Source organism: Sardina pilchardus, chromosome 12, assembly GCF_963854185.1.
Source record: "Sardina pilchardus chromosome 12, fSarPil1.1, whole genome shotgun sequence".
NCBI lineage: Eukaryota > Metazoa > Chordata > Actinopteri > Clupeiformes > Clupeidae > Sardina > Sardina pilchardus.
The window spans coordinates 9,112,865-9,136,256 of NC_085005.1; the positions used below are offsets into that span (position 1 = coordinate 9,112,865).

A 23,392-nucleotide genomic window follows, 5' to 3' on the forward strand; every position below is an offset into this window, starting at 1 on the left:
TCTCTCTCTCTCTCTCTCTCTCTCTCATACTTACACATACACGCAGTCTCTCCATCTCTCTCTCTCTTACGCACACTCTGTCTCACTGGCCCTATGTCATGTCCCATTCTCTCTTTGGTGATCTCATGTGCTGCTCATGTGCACACAAATTCTCTAGGTTACAGAAATCATTGTCTTTATATTCAGATGGGAACTCTTTGTCTCTTTCTGTTCTCTTCGTCAGATGTTCTTTATGTTGATACACTCAAATGTCAAGCATGACATTGATACATGCAAAGGTCAATCATTCTGCTACATACAGGGCCTACTGTTTGATTCCTGTAATAAACGTTTGACAACAAGCTCATTGCTTAAGCGCCCGGAAACAATATTCAAACTGTTTTTTCGCATACAGAGTACAAGAGTGTACTCATTCCCAACGTGCATATAGAGCTATATATATTCGGCGTAAGTGCATTTATTTTCATTCAGTTAAGTTAACTTAACTGTACTCAACTTTGCCTAACTCTAACCCTAATCCTAGTACCTTCCAGGCAGCGTTGCCTTGAAGTCGACAGTTGGGGCCAGAAAGACCTTATATCAAAAACTGACAAGCAACAGTGAACAACAGGACAAGACAAGAAACAGTAGAAGATGTGATCGCCCCACTCAAGCCAAGGTTTCTGGAGAGAGGTCAGCCACGTGTCTGTGGGGTGCCTATAAGCTTACCAGCAATTCCCTCTGTCTCAGGCTGTTTCTTTCTTTAATACTACATTCTTAATTTAAACAAATGTGTTGAAAATAACACAACTTGTGTTGTTTTTAACACATCTTTATGTCCAGACACAGACAACACGGGTTGTGTTGTTTCTAACACATTCATTTTAAGAGTGTGATCAGGTAGTAAAATAAGAGGTAAGAGCAGACTGAATAAAATACTTAATACAAAATAGTGACATAAATGTCTATCAAGGCTATTTTAATGGTAATCACATAAATTGGTTTGGACTGAGCCATATTGTTCCAAATCACCATGTTGTCTTAGGAACACAGAAGGGAGGGGCTATTTGAAGTCACCTCATTTCCTTATTCTGAAATGAAATTTATCAGCATCAGCAAGTCTATGAACTCAGCAATTCTCGTTACAGTCCGGAAGTCCAAGTGCTTATTGTGCTGTGTTGCACCACGTCACTTGCCGTCACCTGTGCGTAGAATTCAGGACAGCACGGAAAGCACTGTCTATAATTATGGCAAACATTTTACATGGCCTAGCTTCTCAAAACTACCGCATAGAGGTACATGATATGACACATAGTTTTGCCATACTATTCAAAAAAGGTGCTCTTCCCACCTCCTATCCATCCCCTACTCCTACAACTTCTTGTAAACCTTCTTGTATGCTCTCCCCCCTTCCAATTTATTTTATAAAAGGGAAACAGCTGATATTTTCTTAAAAGTTTTAAAATACAAAATCAGGTTTCGGCTGTTTCAATTCATTATTCATTCATTATTCATTGTTTTTCAATATTGTGTGCAGTGACTCAGACAGTATGTCATTGATTCATATTTTTCATAGTCATATACCAACCTCCAAGAATGGCACCTCTGCTACAAATCATTTTTATGACTAAATCTGACACTGAAAGTCCTCTTTGGAAGTCTATGCATTTGGATGAACGCTTCAGAGTGAGTTCTCTTACGGCATCACACAGCGATTCATCATCCTTTCATCTACAAGACTTCCTCTCCCATGGGTTGACTGCAGGCCACCATTTTAGTTTTCCTTTTTCTTTCTGTAATTTCAACACCGACAATGCCTGCAACTGAGAGCAGGAGGTCTCCCAGGACCAGGTACAGTTTGGACCTCGCACTGATGAAGCTGCTCAAACCAAAGGACACTGAGAAGGCCAGTGCCTCCCACAGGCGGAAGTTGCCAAATGCTGCCTCCTTGTGGTCCGCAAAGAGAACGGCATAAAGTCCTGCAATGGGAACAACAAATTCAGGATGCCCATCGGGTGCACTGTTAGATTGAAACCCATGGGAGAACAGTCTTGTTGTAGCAATGCCACTTAAATGTATATCACAGGGTGTCGACTTTGATGTTAGGCCTACACAAAAAAACGTCCAGAAATAAGGCAAGATGTTGGGGTTGGTGAACACTGAACATCAGCAAGCTCTCACACTTCACTCTAGCCTTTCATATCTCAAGTACATCATGCCAACCCCCAACAGGGTAATTGTGCCAATTTATGCAACGTGCCCCACATTTGATAAAAATTGTGACGTCATCGGATCTGATGAAGTACTGATCGCCAGTGCGTTATCCAATTTACGCAATAAGAGACACTCTGATCTGTAGATTGTGTGGTCCATTTACCGTTTCACAACATCTGATTTATTATAAAATGCAGCTATATGGCACACAATGGCATGAAGAATCTTTGACAAGTCTACAGAGCCTGCGAGGTATCGAGGATATTTTTATGAGTTTGACAGTGTGCATATGCTTTGTTATATTGTGCCCTCGAAATGATAAAGTGAATAATAAACTCGCATAGCATCTGCTGTAACACAAGCGTCCACTTTAATCAATGGAACTGGCTATAGTAGTGGTACATACAGTACGTTCAAAAAAATTACCAGTCTTATAAAAAAAAAACTATTTTAAAAATGTTATTTGCCCTGTAGCCTTCCTATAACATTATTCCAATTAAAATAAAGTATTCACTTTCACATGTTAATTATCACAAATAACCTTTTATTTACACATGGTTCGAAACAAAATGATTCCATTTGAACCTCAGTAATTAGTTGTGTGCAAGTGACATGTACAAGTAGAAAAAGTAATCACTTTACAGCAGTGTTTCTTAACTGGTGGGCCGGGACCCCAAAATGGGTCGTGGAGCATTTATTCAAAATGCTACCTTATCAGATCTAATATTGTATCTTTATTTTAACAGGCTTTATTCGTAGCCAATGTCAGTCATTGCCATGGACATAAACAATGTTTATGTAACTAGTCATGTTAGACATCATTTTAGTGGTAAACGCAAATGTAATGCCAAACATCTGCATGTTTCAGACAAGTAGGTCTACAGGCACTTTGTATGTTACAGTACCATGTAGCTCACCATATCCATTGGACTGAACGCTAAATAAATATATTGGTTGCAACTTTATGAACATAGGAAATGTTGGGTCCCAAAGCCAGACCAGTTAAGAACCACTGCTTTACAGTTTACAGACCATGACCACCTACATCAAGAAGGGCCTACAGCTCTAAGCAAGCTTTACTTATTTCTAGAAAACAATTGCATAAAAGCAGTTGTGTTTGGATGAATGTTAATAAAGTGCATATGTTTGTATAAACATAACCCATTTTATAAAGGCATACAGTGCATTTAAAGGAGTTCTCAGAAAAATAAAACATGGAAGGATGATATGTAAAGACATTTTTTTAAATGTACATTTCTGTGCTATATCACTTTTATGGAGCCCCGGGAAGTGATATTGCAAGATATTTCAAGATTAAGAGAATGTACGCTCGTTTTGCTAAATCATGTGCTCATTTTACTAAATTGTGCTTTTCTTTTATTGTGTGCACGATCTTATATATTGTGTAATCGTTTTACTAGATAGTGCACTTGTTTCACCAAATTGTGTGCTTGTTTTAGTCAATAGTGCACTCATTTTAGTAAATAGTGCGTGCATTGTTACTGAATTACATGCTCATTTACCAGGAATTTAAATGAACACACAATTTAGTAAAATGAGTGGACTTTTTAGTAAAACGAGTACACTATTTACTAAATTGAGCACAAAATCTAATAAAATGAGAGAATGATTTAATAAAATGAGCACACACTTTAGTAAATCAAGACCACAGTCTCTTGATACACAGAAAGGGTTTAGGGTTCCAAATATTCTCAAATGTCACGAGATGTAACATGATATGCAAATACAGAAGACATAATTTTAAGATAAACAAAATATTTTTAAATCAACGTCAATGCCCAATGCAAGTGTGTTTCTGATTGAGAAGGCCATATTCATTGTGCTTTAGTTTCTTGGCTGAATTTTTTTTTTTTTTTTTAAAAAGCAATAGACCTCATACTATCACCTTCTGCATGTTTACATCTCAGTCTGTTTCACAATGTAAGCTTCTTTGTAACCGTCCTTCTCTTTCTCAGTGGCTCCAGATTCAGACTGGGTGTCTAAGTTGAAGTTATTCGACGACATTGGATTCCTATGGTGGTGGTACTCCACCATAAGGTAGGTGATCATGGTGAGTATGAGCACGGCCAGGAGAATGTAGAGCTTGATAGAGAGGCAGATGAAGGTGCTGTATGCGAAAGCTATGACAAAGCCCAGCGACTCCCACATGCGATAGTTGGCAAACGCAGCCTCCTTGTGATCAGGGAACAGAACTCCATAGAGTGCTGCAATTTAAATCAGTTTTGCTGTTACTACACTCCACCAACGATACTGAGACAACAGGGGCAGTCACTGACCTAACAGTAGCCTACATACTCCTTCAAACAAATAGCAAAAAAAGTTTATATCGTATAACAGAACTGGGCAAAGACCTCTGAAGTTTGCCCGAAAAAAGCTGCCATCTTTGCCATTGAAGGAGATTCGGTATGTTATAAAAATGTTGGTGATTTTGAGTAATCACACCCGTTACACTCTCGTGGGGACGAAGAAATGCAGACGTTTTGTCCTACACACTTTTGTCACAGTGCATGGGTCCTGTGATCTTCGGTACATTGAGACAGCAAACTTTGAGTTTTGCTACTCAGAATTAACTTGTAGTACAACTTGCCATAGGTAGTTAGCTTCGATTAACACCTGGATCTCCGGCAAAGATGTCAGCTTTGGGTACTTTTTGTATAGGCAAACTTCAGAGGTCTAGCCTACTCGCTGACAGAAAGGTCAAATTGACTCACCATTGGTTTGGGTTTGCCATACGGCATCCGCCACACCCCACAGAGCAGGAAACACGAAGAACACAGGAAGCTGATCTGGATGTGGCCTCCAGAGCAGAAGAGCGATAATGCAGCCCAGATTTATGGTAGCAGCTGTGAGATCAAAAGAGTAACTAATTAACAGTCCCGTAGTCTGGATATCGCTACCCAACTGAGCAAACATCTTGTACAGAAATGCAAACATCAGTGCTATATATATCTATAGCTTTGCTTATATTGATACTGTTTATTGTTTATGTTGCTATTCTCTTTAGTCGACACTAGTCTGATAAACTGCAAAGGCATCTGCTAAGCAACCATAACCAACCACCATAATAACCATAACATAAACATCGCCCCCAAGCTGTGGAATTCACTGCCAGACTACTGTACATCAGACACTCTGACTCAATTACTGACTTTAAAAGTAGACTGAAAACGTATTTCTTCAAGAAAGCTTATATGGACTGACTGACTGACTTGAATTTTTTCTTTTCTTTATTACTTTTATGTGATGATTTTACAACCATGTAAAGTGACCTTGGGTGTCATGAAAGGCGCTTTTAAATAAAATGTATTATTATTATTATTATTATTATTATTGTTGTCTTACCCAAGCAAAACAGTGGAATTCTTCCTGTATATTTTGCTAGCCTCCCAAACATAAAAGAACTCAGTGAATTTGTAGCACCAAAGCAAATCATCGCATATCCAACAAAATGTATTCCCAGCGCACAGGTTACATAGTTCTGTAGGGAGTAAATGAAGAACATTTAATTGATGCTGTAGATCAGTCACATACAGTACAACGGCATTGCCATGGAAAAGAAAGCATACAGTGCATCTTCATAAGTATTTGAACACAGCTAAAGTTGACTAAAAAGAGGAATATGAAATCATCTTTTGGAAATTGATCTTAATGTCTGGTGCAACCTTTAAGAATTACTTTGTGAATGAATAATGTATTGTAAATAAATAAATGTTTTCCCTTAAAATACAGGGGTCATAAGTATTAGAACCCCTATGTTAAATTCCCATAGAGGCAGAGAAAATGACTCTTGGTAGCTATTGATCGAACTATTAGACTACAAGACTGCAACCTATATCTGGCAGCCAGTACTGACAGGTGGACTTATAGTGACTTGAAGTTACTGTTATTGAAGCTTGCCATTATCATACATTGAGTAGGTGTAACTGACTCTTTACCTTAGTGTATTCACCAGACAGGAAGCTTTGCTCAAAGCCACTGTACATAGTCAAGGGTATAAGCATGATCAGCCTCTTGTCTTTCAGAAGCTTGAATGTGGCCAAGAAGGTCCCGCAAAATGGTGTCCTGTTGCCCCTGAATTCCCTTGCATTGTCCCTGTCGATGTTGTCCAGGAACACTGCCACCAGAATCACAGCCAACACCCCTACACCTGTAATGAAACAAACATTTACATACAGTACATGCTCATGTCAACTTGAAAAACGTAATAATCATAGATTGGAATTAATATCAAAGGGCCTTCATTAAAAATGATTCACTCCTCATGATTACAAATGCCTTCACTAAGGTCAGGTCTCAACAAATTCTAACAGATTTTAGTGACAGACTGGTGGTTGGGGAGTGGGAGGGCATGTGAAAAGATAACTGACAAAGTTTATTGTAAGTGCAGTAAGATCTGCGAACTTCATAGAGCGAATGTTTTCATCTTAATTATGTTTCTTTAACCATTTTAAAAGCCCCCTAAAGACTAAAGCACACAAACTCTTATAGGGCGAAGGGCATTTGTGCTGCACTCTGAGCAGGTCTTATGGCTGGTAAAATAGCCATGGGAAATTGCTGTTCAGGTAGGAATATCCCCCCTTCGAAATCAAAATTGAAAAGAGCTGAATTCGGAGATCTCTTCCTACAGACTGTTGCCGGTTTAGTCCCTATTGTATCGGAGTTTTTTTTATACTTTGTTGCAAAAAAAATGTGTATTTAGTTAATTTATTATTGCGCTTCTCATTTATTTATCTTTTATTAATCATATATTATTATTTTCAGGGTTGTTTGATGTTGCAAATAAGAATTCCTCACATAATTTCATTTTTAAAAACAATATTTTTAACCCTAATTTACCAATGTAGCATCCAAGCAGTGTGTTGACGAGGTGTTGTGGAGGTCGCGTTGCATTTCCTCCCTGGATAAAGTCTTCCTCACATAGTGCTGCACCACAGTATTTGAGGTTCTCCTCTGGAATATCGCCTACAAACAAACAGACATACCATGTACACAACAACAACAACAACAACAACAACAACAACAAAACTGCCCTGCATCATTTACTATTCTATGTTTACATGGATAGATATAGTGTCTGCAATATTAATGGTTATGCAAGTAATCAATCACTCAGTTATTGTCATACGATTTGTGTGATTTATGCAATCCTTGGATGTTGCATACTCCACTACTATTTTGTGGTTGATTTGTGTGGTTGAGTTTCCCCCTACCTTGGGATGTGCCTTGGCCAAAGATTAGGGAGGACATGAGGTTACCCCACACAGCAGAAGACTGAAATATGAAGAAGAAGATGCCAAAGTACATGTTGATGACATCCTCATTCTTCGTTTTCTCTTGCGCAGCTTGCCGGTTGCCACTGATGGTCAGATATGTGCACTTGGCTGACCACAAAGGAGAGCCTCCCAGACCGAGGATGGCCGAGGTGGGGATGAGAGTGGCCCTGCGATAGCATACAGTTAGCTTTAGCTTGTGTACATGAGATGAGAATGACCGGAATGACCTTGTGTTAGCGTACAGCTTTGTGTACTTGAGACTGGGGATGAGAGTGCCTGCATTAGCTTGTTAGCTTTAGCTTGTGTACACAGCATGAGTGAGTAAGAGCTTTGTGTGTGTGTGTGTGTGTGTGTGTGTGTGTGTGTGTGTGTGTGTGTGTGTGTGTGTGTGTGTGTGTGTGTGTGTGTGTGTGTGTGAGAGAGAGAGGATGTGCTGAACATTTGTGAACAAGTGTGGAAAGCAGAGCTTGATGTTCAGCAAGAATATCAATACAGGATCAGCTGTTAGCTAGTACAGTGGGAGAGTTCATAGGTCCTATGTTCCCCACTTTGTTTGTATTTCGGTCCGTTGCTGAACATCAGGTGTTATCACTCAACTGACACTGAGGATGTTCAGTAGGCCTACAGTAAGGCGGGGACATTTTCAGTTTGACTATCAATCTGATTGAAATACATAGCCTACAAGTTTTATCTTCAAAAAACAGGGACATGGGTAGTTTTTCTGTGTTTTCCCGGGGACAGGCAACCAAAAACGGGGACTGTCCCCTGAAACCAGGGTCGTCTGGTCGCCCTATATTGAAGTCCTGTGTGGATGTGTCCATTTTCTATGATAATAGTTAATGTTGTGATTGATAATATATAAATATCTATAAAGCATGGCCCAAACATATTGTCAAATTATATCAAAATTGATATAATGATCTTCTGGGGTCAGCCATTTGTGACCTCGGTATTTGAAAAATCCTGGCTATGGCCTTGGATGGATGCACTTTGCACTTTTTAAAAAAATGTTTTCATTTAGCAGACACTTTTATCCAAAGCAACTTAGGCCTATGTAAATTATACAAGTAACTAGGTTTTCATACTAGCCCAGCTCCTTATCCACTACACTATCACCAAGGGATATGTACTTAGTGCTCTTGTTTAAATGACTCATCATGTCATTGGCTATGATGTGTCATCCTCATAATATTAACCAACATTGACCATAAACATGCAATGGTTCAGTCATAAGCATAGCATGTAGGCCTATTGATTTGGTACAAATGAAAGATGTCTCATTTACCAGCCAGGGTAGAAGTTCCCGATAGAGTAGGTGATATAGCAACACATGGAGCATACGATCGTCCATTTACAGCCCAGGTTTTTGATGAGGATGTGAGGTAGGAACATGGAGGACACGATGATGGAGGCGTAGACCACACTCAGTGATATCACTCCCATGCCCTCCTCCGCATTCAGACTGCTCTGTGTTGGGACACATAAGTACAAAGTATAAGTATAAGTGCAAAGAAGAAACGAATAATGACCTTCTCTGAGAGATATAGGTTTATATAGTAGTACCTCTCTCCGATTGAAAGGAGGTATGCTCATTTCACACGGCATACCTAAACAATTGAAGAAACATCATTGCACAAATGTTGTAAATGTTTGAATCTGTGCCTCAAGAAGTTGTAGTTTTAATGTTCATAGTTATTCTGGTTCATGGTAAAACAAAGGCCTCTCTTAATTACTATACTGGATGACAAATACAGTACTTTTGACTAATTTGAAATAAGAGCATGAAGTAACCTATTGTTACTCTTAAGCACATTTGAAGTGTCCTTTGAAGTTTGAAGTTGGTCCTAGTGACCCACTAAAGGATGTACACCCTATTATTGACTAAATTAATATTATATTACAATACATTGAAAAGAAAAAAGAACTTTTGAATTCTGAAATATTTTTGATATCAAGTACTTCTGTACTTAAGCTCATTAGCAACTTTCACATGTAGCCTATTGAAGTAATATTTACAGTAACAATATTAGTATATTGTCTTTTTTTTTTTTTTGTAAAACAGTGTAGGCTATTGTAAAACAGAGTATATTGTCTTAATTAGTAAAGGAATTGTACTTGACTGTCCACCTCTGGAAACAGATAGTAATTTACCATTAAAGCCCTTACATTTGATCATAATATTTTTTTTGTCAGCTAAAACTTGGATAAAATGATTTATTCAATGACATTCTTTTTTCTTCATGACAAAAAGATAACTTCTCAAGTAACCTCTGCAACGCTAACATATAGGAATGCCATATTACATTTAGAAATAGGCTACTGCACAGAGCCATCTTTATAAATATGAGATCATGAAAATTAAATAGTATTGTCAGCCTATAGCTTTTCGCCAAAATTAATTATTTAGTATACTGTAACTGTAGCCTATATTAAAGCATATAATATAATGTCATATATACAGTAGGCCTACTCTACATGTCATATGTCACATTTGCGTATTCTGTGTCAGCTATATGAATAAATGTAAATGTAAATGTAAATGTTTGAACACATTGACGCACAAATGTAAAAGAGATGTTGTTACCTGTAAACTTTGCAGTCCTCCATAGGCGGTGAAGAGGGACAGAAATCCAAAGGACACAACAAGGACATTTTTGGTGTTCCGACTGATCATTTTTGTTTTCAGGCTCAAATGCTGTTTGGGGTAAAAATTTAAAAGATTTCCCCCGGCTTCAGTGAGCTACAGTAATGAAAGAGACAGGCCCAGAACAGTTCATCTTAAAATGAGTCTATTATACCGATACTACTACATGAGGTCAAAGTTCAACTCTAGTTATTCGTCTTATCAGCATGCCCTTCTCATCAATCATTACACAGATGATTGACTTTTGTTAAGGTGAGCTGCAGCTGCGCTGCTCTATCTGCTCTGACATCTCACATGTGTGTGTGTGTGTGTGTGTGTGTGTGTGTGTGTGTGTGTGTGTGTGTGTGTGTGTGTGTGTGTGTGTGTGTGTGTGTGAACCACATGACAGAATCTTGTCTGAGCAAGTATTGCATCTGTCAAATTTGTATCCTTACGTGATATTTATTCTTAATTGTGGATACAAATAAAGAAGTAAACTGTGTGTGTCAAAGACATTCCCTTCTGAGATTACGGGTGGCACTATTTTTGTTACTTTCAGGTTCAAAACAACCTACAGTAAAGTTCATTGGTTGGCAAACTCCCTATTCCATATGCATAGCTCTGTGGAGAACACATTTCTCTCAGGGATTTATAGGGACGAAGTTCAGATGATATCAACAGCTGCTGGGGAAAAAGACATAGTGATGACTACTGAGCATCCAGTATAAGGGAGGCGTAGTCGTTCCTCCTAGTATTGTATCATTCCTAGAGGAGACTATACTGCTCTTACAGCCACTTGCCTTTATGTAAGAGAATCTGTTGTGTTGGCTTGCTGCATTCAGATCTTGCCTTGTATTATAAACATTTATATGTATGTCCAGTTATAGCTTTTCATGACAGTAATGAGTTTATAAAGTCCTTTTTATGAAAACTCTTAATGAGCTTTGAGGAGACAGTGTTCCTTGTTAAAAAAAATGAATTGTTAGGTGTTGACAGTATATAGGCACAATGAAGAAAATGAACAAATAAAAAAACACACATTAAAAGTAGAGGAATGAGACAAGAAGTGATATGATCTCGATGGTAAAATCGCCATCTAGATTAGATTCTGATCAGATTACTTTTCTGTCATTGCATGCAATAAAAAATATCCTAGCAACAGGACAAACGGTACAATCAAATCATTATTCTGACAATAGTTCTGTTTACATCTTTTCTGTTTTCTGTCATCTTGAGTAGGCCTAAACTATTTTGAATTAAAATGTTGTGTCAACTGTTAATATGGGTAGTGCATTACTATAGAACGAAATGCGGTCAAGGTGTGTGTTTATCGTGAAATTTACAACGGCACCCAACGCGATTCAGCCAATCATAATCAAGGACCGGAACTATCCGCTTTAGAAAACCCAATAGGCACTCCAGATGCACATTGCATTGGTGTTGACAGAGACACATCCCTGCCTACTGTCTCTGTAACATCAAAATGAATTAGAAGACATTATTTTAACTAGAAAAGCACTCAGAGAGCGCAGACCTCCGCCAAGTAAAAACATAACCGCCTCCTGGATCCAGACGGTGATACGGATCACTCCCAAAATTTAATCGATTCTTCCTTGGGTGATTTCAGACCTTTCCTGAAAATGTCATCGAAATCCTTAACCTTTTCAGTTTTCTTGTGAACAAACAAACAAACAAACAGACAGATAGACAAACAAACAAACAAACTTTGATGAAAACATAACCTCCTTGGCAGAGGTAATAATGTGCTCTGTGGCGCAACTGGCTACAGCACTCGTACCACATTTAGGTCCTTGTGCCCACGGGGACACTGTTCTGTCCCACCAAAGGGGACACATCCTTCATTTGCCACATTTGTGTTCAGGTTTTTTTTTAATTGACTGATCGCAAGCTCTGCCCCCTTATATGTTACAATGAGGACTTCAGAGGACCTCAGTCAACCTCGGTCAAATTTGTACTGTACACTTTGTAAGACAATATACACAGGTTTATACACAGGTTTGCGAATCCTTTGGGCATGGCTGGCTGGCTTATTTCCTCATCACCATATGTAGCCTACTTTTATTCGGTAAGCTACATGATAAGATAAGCTGGCCGTGAAGTGATGTTTATTGCGTTGACGTGAAATAAAAGAAGTCTTATCAAGATGGTTATATGTCTACCCTAGATACAGGAAAAGCAAAGAAATTCGAACATCCTCTCCACCCAACAATAAAGAAATCAAGGTCCACTCAATTGGCGTCTCTGGAATGTTGTGATGTATGTTATGTGATAACTGGGAAATACAGTGAGAGCTATACCAGTAAGTCCCACCCCATCTCAAGATAGACATTGTTATGCTACTGGTCCAAAATAATCACTTGTTACAAACTGGGAAATGGTATGCGGAACCATTAACAACGCTCAACAAATCATGGTCTCTGCAGATAAGTGTAAAGTATTTTTGCCATAAGTGTAAAGACAGGGTATAAAAAGGACTGTTTGTGAGACCAGCGCATTAATTTGCACTTCTTCATGTTGCACTATATCTTGAAGAGGAAGTCTGAAGTCAAATTTATTACAGAGCTCTCTTCCTATTGCGTCCATTGACAGTAGCTTATGCCGCGTTCTGTAATCATATTGGTAAACACGTGTCCCGATCAATTAAAACATTTTTTTACTGAAAACAAAATAATGCTTCTCCATGGCCACCTCATTCCCATGATCTGAAGCACATTACCAGTAGGGGGTGCTAAAGAGGAGAATGAGAGGACCTAGACATCTAGAGAGATTCTTTGTGTAGGAATGGTCTCAAATCCTCTGCTTTGTATTGTCCAACTTTATTGGATATGGCAGCATAAGAGCTGTTTCAGTGGAAGGCCTGACAGTATTAAATACAGGGGTGCCAGTGATTTTGTTAGAGGTTATTCTTATCCTTAAAGTAAATTATTTTTCTTTTAAGGTTGGATTTTTCCTCATTGTTGTCATGAGATAAACCAAAAGATGATTTTTTTTTATCCCTCGTTTCACTCAATTTGACCAGGAATGCCAATACATGAGGAGGGTGCCGTGTGCAGATTTGATGGCACCACCATCAATGTTCGTGATCTGGTTTTGATGGACATGTCCACAGCACAGAGGCTAGCTACTCCGTCATGCAGACATCCCAGGCATGTCTTGTCCAGGCATGCGATCATGAAGTTCATCTGTTTGTAATTAGACGAGGCCAGAGAGTGCCTGTCGAGCTCCTGCTCATAGTTTAGTGGGAACCCTGGTTTCCAACAACACAATGGCAGGCTTGCAGGAATTCTTCTCAATTAGAAATTCTGCCCTCCCCCCCTCCCCCCACTGCCCAAACTTCACTCAGTCCATTAAATAGAGGGACAAATCCATGTCTAGGCCTCATTAGTCTCTCTCTCTCTCTCTCTCTCTCTCTCTTTCTCTCTTTCTCTCTCTCTCTTTCTCTTCTTTATCTATTTCTCTCTCTCCCCCTTGAGGTGTAAAACTGTTACTTTCTTTACAGTGTCCTGATAATTAAACACCACTATCATGACCATGAGGGCACTGAAGACGTGTCTAAGCCTTGCTTCAGAGAGAATGGAATGAATGTTAATTTCAGCTCTACCCTGACCGACAACATTGCAAATAAATAGAGAGGGAAGAGAGAGAGAGAGAGAGAGAGAGAGAGAGAGAGAGTGGAATAAACACAGTGGAATGCAATAAGGTCTTATAGTATTTGTCTTGGCCTTGCCAAATGCAGTATGTCACAGAATATCTCAACTATGCAGGTGTGCCATTAAATTGGTATTTTCCTGGAATACTCTAAAAGATTCATCAAAATCACAAAGGCAGTAGCATATACTACATATTCTTTGCAAAAAGGTCACCATCTAACACAACCTACAAACGTCTTAAGGCTGAGATTTCCTTGACAAATATCCCTGATAAACAACCTTATGCAAGACAATAGCCACAGATTCACTGTAGTATGTGACATTTGTAGAAAACTGCTGCCTTAGGCCTATGTCCAAAAAGTCTTTAAATGATCCAGACATGCTTTAAGATGATGGTAGCAAAAACAGCCTGAAGACCAGACACAAAAAGCTCCTCAGAAAGTGTTGGAGAAAGAAGTGACAATAACAAAAGTGGAGCTTCTGCATCAGCTAATCGTTTGCCTTCATATTTCAGATTTGGCTTGTACTATCTCAACGACTTCACGCAAGATTACAGTCACATTATTTTTTATTTTTCCCCTGGCAAAAATGTAATTGATGTGCTTTGAGTTTTTCACTGCTCCACAGGGGAATGTGCCAGAACAGAGGTCTGTGAGTCTCTGTTGGAGTTGGCTATAGTAGGATAAAACAGAGCTTTGAAAAATTCATCAAGCGGGATGTAATTGTTAGTTTTGGAGGAGTATAGACTATTTAGTTGGATGAGGAGCCAGGAATGAAATCTTTCAATTTCTAGAACTTGTCTTTTTACACAACCAGGAAGACCCGTAAGAGTTACCGGAACTAAAAGGAGGGTATATGGACTAAGAAATGGAAAATCTGTATATTCTGTACGTTGCCACTCCTGTTTGCCGTAATCTGTTTTATACTGGATTGATGTGGTGGCATTTGAACTCTTTAATCAGCAGGGAGGTCAGGATTGATTCACACACAACCCTTCCTCATAACACCTATACAAGCACACACACACACACACACACGCACACACAATTATTGCGAACACACTGCTGTAGGATTTAGACCACCAGCATGAACAGACTGTCCGAGGTCAGGTACCTTTCAGCATGTTCAGGTACATCCTGTTGTTGTTGCCGCAAGCAGAGGGGATCACCAGGCAGCCCCACACTGCCTGTCTACTCAATAAAGCACAGACAAGAACAGATTTTCCTGCAACCTCCATAGACACACCTTTCTGTAAGCTTGGGGGGGAGGGGGGAGGGGGTGGGGGGTTCTCTAACTGCTATTCTAAAGTTTGACCACTGGAGGGAGATGTTGAATTGAGAAGTACTTGAGTTTCACCACACCCATCTACATTCTCATTTAGCCTACTGTAAAAAAAAAAAAAAAAAAACATCTGCTGAATGTGAAGAACAAAACGGAGTGTAGAAAATATTATAAGATTCATATTTAATTTGAAAGGCATGAAAAGGTTTTCAAGAAAGAGATATTATGGCAATCAAAAAGGGATTTTTTTTTCATCCCAGATGTAAAGAGTTGGGGTAACATATATTAGCCTTAACAGTTAACACTTTATTTTAGGGAACACGTACTAGCCATTAATACATACGTAATATGTGTATTAGTGCTCAATAAGGTCTGTTTAAGTGTCATGACACATTTATTATGTCCTTTTTCTTATTCTTACTGAATAGGTGATTTATTTTTGGTAAATCCTTAATAAGTTAATAAGTTAAGTTCCCTAATAATCCTAGCTATTTACCATTCTGTCAATATATGTCACAGCTCATAGAACACATTGCAGTCAGGAGACATACAGATATGATAACTATCAACAGATAAATATTGGACACATTGAAACTAAAACTTGGACGCATTAATAAAATCCCCATTATCATTAGTTCCTTGTTCAAAAATCAAAATGACTGATGTTGACATGATGTTGAAATTCAAGTGAACATAATGATCTTCCTTTTGCATTTCATTTAATTGGAGAACCACCTAGTCAACCTTAAACACGCAAATACTACGCAAGTTGTGTATTTAAGGGTCAATAATATGTGTCTAAGCTTTTTGGTGGGAAATAGGTGGATTTGCCCCTCCACCCGACCCCCCCTTCCGACCTCCCGCTCTCCTCAAATCTGCTGTGGAATCTGAGACATGCACTGACCAAAGGGTCGGCCTAATCCCTGGAGCCGAAAACACTTGCAATGTGCTGGCCGGTCCCTGGCCGCCTCTGACTCCCTCTCAGGAGAACACAGGGCACTTGTAGGAGATGCTCCCCAGGAGCCGTGCACCGCACCATGGTGCCCTGCTGCAAAGGGGACATGGAGTCAGAACACTGCTGACTCACTCACTGTTCTTATTGTGACAAACAGGCACTTTCCCAAAGTTCCTCTATACTGTCTGACTGTCAGTACACTTTTGAAGTCATGCCTTTCAACTCTTTTGTTACAGAAACCGTAAAAAAAAGATGCCCTATTAAATTGGCTACCTGTATATCATTCATTTTTTTTTTTTTTTTTTTAAATCAGAACAATTATTGTTGAATTGGTACTCTGGAATTTTATTTTTTGTCAAACTGTTCCTAAAATGTTAGTGAATGTTCTGATAGCTCACGTTTTGTCAAACTGTTCCTAAAATGTTAGTGAATGTGCTTCTCAGTAGTTAAGCAAAGAAACAGCACAGCTTCTGAGCTCCCTGACCATGATCTTCATAGTCTTCATCTCTTAGAGAGTGTGTGTTTCTGAACAAGACTGAATGGACTAGAAAAGGGAAATGGCCTGGGTATGTGTGGATTTTGTTGTTGGTGTATGTATGTGGGTGTGTGGTGTTTGTGGGTGAAGGGGGTTGTGTGTGTGTGTGTGTGTGTATGGGTGTGTGGTGTACGTGTGTGTAAGGTGTGTGCACGGTGTGAGTGTGTGTGTGTGTGTGTGTGTGTGTGTGTGTGCCACAGCGTGGCTGAGCAGGCGCGACGTGTTTTTCCTGCTGATAGCGGTGCTGGTGGCTGTGACTCACTCCGTGCCAGACCATTGTTAACTGTTTGCTGATGTCAATGTGGATCTGTGGGGCATTTTCTGGTGCTGCTACCAGCACAACGCACAATGGCACAGAGGTGCTGACATCCCACAAAAATGCCTTTATTTAGCAAAACCCCAACAGACCTCTGACACGCATGTGGTCTAATGGGCAGGATTGTGGCGGGGGGGGGGCAGGGCCAGTTGGATGGACAATAAGAGAGAATACATTAGGCTGGATGAACATAAATGGATAGATGGGTGGGTGGATGAACAGAAGTATAATTGCGGGGATGACAGTAAAAGGATAAAATGGATAAAACATTTCTTTTACAGAAAATGTAAATAAAGAGTTTGAGGGAAGATAATTGGTGTCAGTTTTGCTCATATCAAGTCATAAGCAAAGATACACGACTCATGGTGTCTGTTGACTACAAAAGACTTTACTTGGCATTTCCTGCCAGTATAATCATCGATTGTTGAAATGAAGCAATCTCCAAGCATCTGAACATGAACATTCTATAACTGTGTGGAGTAAAAATATGCCAAATTAACACCACTGCTTTTCGCTTATTAATAAACAAAAATGTAATGTTTTGCTCTTGCATGGTTTGTTCACCTTATATTCACCTCAACATCTCCATATACAGAACTAGCATCTTGAAATGTCTTCAAAAAGCATTGCCGATCGGATCCAGGGAAGGTGACAGACCTGATATCACATGGCTTTCATCTTGAGATCAATCTGTTAGCTCATTTGTTTCCTACTGTGTGTATAAATGACTTGCTAACTTTGAGAATGACTATGCTGTTTGTTGTTTAATTCCTCACTATAGGGAAGTGCAGGTAGCAGGGATAACCCAGAAACCCAAAAAACAGACATGACTGGTTTTCCTCACGTGCCCTTCCTATGACTGTTATTGCATGCTTTTAATAAGGGTAGGCCAATTGCATTGAAATGAGAAACCTGTTTTGGCGCAGGAGTTATTTGGCTGTCAGCAACCATTTCACAAGTTCACAAAGTCATCTCAGCTTTAATTATATCACTTCTTGCAAAACTGTTTCCCTGTGAAATACTGCAATTTAATTGGCCCCTCATTCACAGTGTCATCGGGACAAATTACAGTATAGCCTACTGAATGCTTGTAACCATGGGGACGAAACACAACTGGGGGTATCTGTCTGCCGCCCCATTTCTTCTTCACCATTACATCATACTTTGCTTGCAGTGATGTAATCCACCGCTTCTGGAAAAAAAAATGGCCAAAATTAAAATACAGCATGAGTTTAAGGCAGCAGTGAAAACAGTTCCCACGTGTTGGCCAACAGAGCAAGCTGATGACATTCACTGCCTCCATCCCCGAGTTATAGAACCGTGATAATTAGCAAATCTGCAAATTGTAGGCCTACAACATTTGGCAACACTTGTGCATATGCTCTGTGAAAGTTAGTTGAGTAGCTATTGTTTCATCAGACAACACAGTAACACCAAGTGAAAGCCAGTGCTCTATGTAGGCCTAAGGCAAGCAACTTAACCTGAGGTTAGAGAGAACAGCACCATGGGGAGATGTGAGACGTTTGAGAAGGACGGTATGGTAATCAGAAGACCCCGGTACAGTCTGAGAGAGAGAGAGCGAGAGGAGGAGCGGAGGGCAAGACTTTGTGCTAAAAACACTCGTATGAATAATTCATGTCCTCTTTTGTCTGCGTCCTCCTCTTCAGCCCGCGCTTCTGCCGGCACACTCCTGACAGGTTTATTCTCGCCGCTGTCGCGCTTACACTCCTTACAGCGGCCTTTTAATTAGCCCCGCAAATTACAGCCGGCGCTCGGAAACCTGTGGGAAGCCTCGTGCTCCTCCCGCGCGCCATTGTCTGGCACCGGCGACGAGAATCAGTCCGCATCCTCGACAGGGACACAAGCACCTCTCTAGTCCGGCTATTTCCCCCTCAAGGGCCCATTTGCATAGCATAAACCCTAATCGGTCGCGTTTGGGCTGTGAGACTGTGTGGATCCTGTGTGTGTGTATATTCTCTTGGTAGCCTACTGTCTGGACTGTCTGATTACTGATGAGCTGTGCTGTCAGGGTTTCCAAAAAGCTGCAGCAACAGGGACTTTGTCTTCGCTCATACCCAGCTAGGCGTGAAGACGCTAGCTATAGGCCGAGCGAGCGAGCGAGCACTCAGTGTTTCTGGCTTATCTATCAGGCCGATGAAATCATCAGAAGAGGCAGCTGCTCGGACGAGCCATTCCTGGGTGGCTCAAACCTACTCCAGGGTGGGTGGTACCCCCCCCCCCCCCCCCCCCCCCCAGTATGGGTGATTCAGCCTTATAAGGACTGGCTCCAGGACCAGCAGTGTGGGAGGTTGGGATAGAATTCCTTGGTATTAAGCCTTAATCTCACTGTGGCCTCTTCCCCAAGATATGTACTCTTTTCAGGTCAGAGCAGTGCAGCCAAACTACAAGCAAAAGATGGAGTGGAGTACTCTCAGACGAAGTCAAAGAAGTATGCACAAGCTCTGTTATTCTATTCTATGCAAGTACCACTTTCAGGTAGTCATTTCAGGTCAGGGAATTACAGCCAAACTTCAACTAAAAGATGGAGCGAAGTACTCAGATGAAAGCAAGAAAGTGCTGTATGTGCTCTGTCATTCTATTCTATGCAAGTAGCAGTCTCAGGTAGTCATTTCAGGGCAGGACACGTACAGCCAAACTACAACCAAAAGATGGAGTGGGGTTAGATGAAAGCCAAGAAGTATGCATGTGGTTTCTTTTATATGTGAGCAGCACTTATTGCTGCAACAATATAGTCACACGGCACCTTTTTGTATCTTGTTGTCAGTGTGGATAAAAGGGCCATCTAAACGACTAAATGTATTATAATGTAATGTCTCGTGAAGCTGCACACACTCACAGTGGCGTGTCTCTTTCATACACAATGACTGATGACCCTCTCTGATTATGGCGCCTGTTGTCTTTTCACTCAACTTCCTCCTCATCCTTAGTTTACATCTTCATGCGAGAGTGAGGATGATAAAAGCTTCCTTGATGTGGTGGTGGAGAGAGATGTGAGGGTGTGTGTGTGTGTGTGTGTGGGAAGGGGGGGGGGGGTGGCAGAGCGACGGGGAGTAGCCTACCGCGCACTTCGGAGAACCAAGCGCGTCTGTAAATGCAAACCCACGCTCGCTCGAGCACATCATCCTTTGAAGCGCGCTCAGTGGACAGCGGAATGCCCGGCTACCGCAGCTAACCCGGGGGCCCGCGTTGTCGTCGTCAGGGGACGCGAGGGGCCTCTCGCGGGACATAAAAGGGCATCGAGGGACAGGACATTACACGTTCGCTGGACAATGCTAAGGAGGAATGTCCGCATTCCCCTTCATTTAGGACAGGCCGCTGACCTCATCCCATAAAGAGAGATAATGAGATGAGCAGAGAATTGAGCCTCGCTGGACACTAATGGCCTTGTTCAGTGGTCTGTCACTGCATGGCATTCAATCCGAGACACTCTGTGACTCTGCGTAGGAAAATAAATGGCCACCGTTTTAAGCAGCTGATTCATCTGGCTAAGTTGATTTAATTTTAGAACATAGTGAAAGTCCAACCTCTTCAATAGCTGTGATGAACAACATGGCCACTCCGTCTAACAGGTGGTTCTCTAGGGCATCGTGTCCCAACATTGGGGCTGGGACTCCCTGTGGTATTGCCTGAAATTCAAATGGGGTCAGCTGAGATATATTGAACAGTACATTACATAAAAAATATACTGTATATATATATATACATTGAATAAAAAAAGAGTATGAAAATCCCCATGATATCTAAGTTAAGTAACTAATCAGATCCTTCATTACCATCTGGCTATTTCAAAATGAACATAGAAATCCCGCATGAGATCATCATGGGTAATAAAGCAAAACAACGAGGCGAGTTGGTCAAATAAACCAATTAGTGAGCTAGGACATTTGGGGAAAATACCACTCTTACAGCAGAAATGTGTTCCTTCTCACAACATGTTGTGAGTGATTGAGGTAGCCGACATTTTGTGACGTAAAAATAGGGTCACCTGCCAAAAACGGTTGGAAACCCCTGTTCCTGCATCAACAACTAACCCCTCCGACTGAATCCTCAAACATTCTAAACCGGTGTTTGTATGACCCAATTACAGTAATATCTGCAACTGAACATTCTTCCTTCCCCAAAATAAACATCTTACTCTTGCAAGGGGGAGAATTCATCAGCGGCAGCACTATAACCACTGCCCAGAACTGGTCATGTAGTGCACAACCACCATTGTAGAAATGACATTAGTGATTAGCCATGATGTCTCTCAAAAACAGGGAGAGAGAGAAATAGAGTCAGAGAGAGAGAGAGAGAGAGAGAGAGAGAGAGAGAGAGAGAGGGCAACAGAGTTTATTTTTATGAATTCAGCTGCGGTTATTATGTAAATATTATGGTATGTTCAAATAATGACCGGCCTTGTGTGCTGGTGTTGGACAGACCTGGGGTCTGCCTCTCCTCAGCGTCTTCAGCATCTGCAGTCATGCGTGCAGCAGCAAAGGCCTTCTCTGCCCCGAGAGCCCGAGGTGTCGTTTCAGCCTCCTTCAGCCTCTCCGGGACCAATCAGCCGTGAACGATCGGAAGTCGCTTTTAGCCACAGATGTAGTTTATCTTTTGTTGTGCGCCACAACGCTCATCCCACCACCACCACCTCCACGGCTTCCATCCCCCCCACCAGCAGCAGTCTGTCATGGACCAGGGGCGTTCTGGAGAGCTGGAGACATTCCGGTATCATTCATTATGAAGGAGGGAAAAGGCCACGTGGGCTTGAAAGACAATGATGTCACTCAGGAAGTCTGTCAAAATCATTAAATGCTTCACTTTGTCACAGTTTTCTCCAAGCTAGTCACTAAAGCAGAATATTGGCAGGCTCTGGTGTGTGTGTGTGTGTGTGTGTGTGTGTGTGTGTGTGTGTGTGTGTGTGTGTGTGTGTGTGTGTGTGTGTGTGTGTGTGTGTGCATGTGTTGGAGCCTGAAGAAACATTTAGGCTATGTGTGTGTGTGTGTGTGTGTGTGTGATTACTCTGGTGGGCGTGTGGCAGCGGGTCACTCAAAGTGATACCATATGCGCACACTTGCTCAAACTATCATGGCAAATGCAACTAGCAGGTGGCTATTGGGGACAAGGCACCACTTCCCTCACTGCCAATGACCACCAGTCAGTTCCTGGTCGACACATATGGCCCCCTCATCATGGCCCAAGTGTCCCAGACATCTACGCAGGGGTCAACACATGCCTATGCAGGGCCAGAGTAATCATGACTGTTCATTGGGACACAAGAGTAAAGGGTCGTTCACACCAAGACTGATAACGATTACGCTAACTAATCATAACGATAAAAGCCAATGCAAAGACTCTCTTTGTGAATGAATGTGTATGTGATGGGTTCTGATTGGATGTTTTATCATTCTCAAATCGCTCTTAAAGTGACCCCCTACAATATATTTTTTTCATGTAGCCTAGTTATCGTTATAGTGTATGTGTGGACGTTGTCTTTCATATCAATGAGAACGATATATTTGTGTAGTTATCGTTATAGTTCTTGGTGTGAACAGCCCTTAACCCAGAAGGCTTCATGCCTTGTTTCAAGGCTTCAGTTAAACTATGCCCCCACCCATGCTCCAAGCCTCTTATCTCAACCTATGTGTCCCTGCTTAAGGATGCATTGCTTTACTTGTAAGCTGTTTTGAATGTAAAATGCAATTAGCCTACATATTCATGTCCGTATTCAACTACTGCCGCACATGCTACTTCATACATAACAAATGAATTGATGCAACTGCATACAGCCTGTTACACAATACACCAGATGCTACCAGTAAGACACAGTCACGAAGAGTAAGAGTAATGGGTGTTAATCCGCGGGCTGGTTGGGCGGTGGTTGGGGTGGGTGCAGCGGGCAGGGAGCAGTGGGGGTTCTGTTTCAGATGGGCACCGAAGCTGAATGAGGTGAAACTTTCGCCTCATTCCAAGCCATCACCACGGAAACCATGTTTGGTGCCAGGAGCTGCCCACCACTGCTGTCTTCATTTAATCAGCAGAGGCAGAGGGAGAGAGAGAGAGAGAGAGGGATAGAGAGAGAGGGAGTGAGAGAGAAAGAAAGAAAGAAAGAAAGGAGAGAGACAGACAGACACAGGGGAGGAACGAAAGAGTGAGAGCGTAAATGTTGAGAACTGACAGACAGAGACAACAATGTAAGGGGAATGAGTTCAGAAATTAGCAAAAAAAAAAAACAGGAGGAGTGGAAAGGGAGAGAGAGAGAGAGAGAGAGAGAGAGAGAGAGAGCAGGAAGGGAGTGGGGCTGAACTGACATATCGCTTTAGCCATAAGGAAACCACATTGACATCGAGCACAGCTGTGCAGGGGGAAAGCTAGTCTGCAATTTGCTGAGGTCAGAGGGGCACAGCTCTGCTAGGGCCATTTGTTTTGTGGTCCTCAGGCAGACCCCATTGTTCCACCACACCACACCACACAGAGCAGACCCAAACATTTCATTTTTTTGTAGTTTGTCGTCAGATGGAAAA

At 41.2% G+C, this 23,392-nt stretch overlaps 1 protein-coding gene across 2 annotated transcripts; it reads right to left on the reverse strand.

Moving 5' to 3' along the window:
• Positions 1-998: 998 nt before the first annotated feature.
• unc93a (unc-93 homolog A) lies at positions 999-10,269 on the reverse strand. 2 transcript variants are annotated; one of them, XM_062551346.1, is made up of 8 exons: positions 10,072-10,269; positions 8,773-8,954; positions 7,425-7,654; positions 7,051-7,176; positions 6,150-6,361; positions 5,557-5,692; positions 4,926-5,057; positions 999-1,958 (listed from the first exon to the last, which is right to left on the reverse strand). In XM_062551346.1, the coding sequence occupies exons 1-8, from the start codon at positions 10,159-10,161 to the stop codon at positions 1,711-1,713; spliced, it is 1,356 nt and encodes a 451-aa protein (XP_062407330.1). In that variant the 5' UTR covers positions 10,162-10,269; the 3' UTR covers positions 999-1,710. The 2 variants fall into 2 exon arrangements, with proteins under 2 accessions (XP_062407330.1, XP_062407329.1); XM_062551345.1 differs by lacking the exon at positions 999-1,958 and adding an exon at positions 2,571-4,418.
• Between the last annotated feature and the right edge of the window lie 13,123 nt (positions 10,270-23,392).

Excerpts from the sequence above, each read along its gene's own strand:
- unc93a (XM_062551345.1), bottom strand. The coding sequence starts at position 10,161 with ATGATCAGTCGGAACACCAAAAATGTCCTTGTTGTGTCCTTTGGATTT. Across the intron at positions 7,177-7,424 it reads TGGCCAAGGCACATCCCAAG|GCGATATTCCAGAGGAGAAC; the intron begins GTAGGGGGAAAC and ends GTTTGTTTGTAG. Across the intron at positions 5,058-5,556 it reads AATTCCACTGTTTTGCTTGG|CTGCTACCATAAATCTGGGC; the intron begins GTAAGACAACAA and ends TTGATCTCACAG.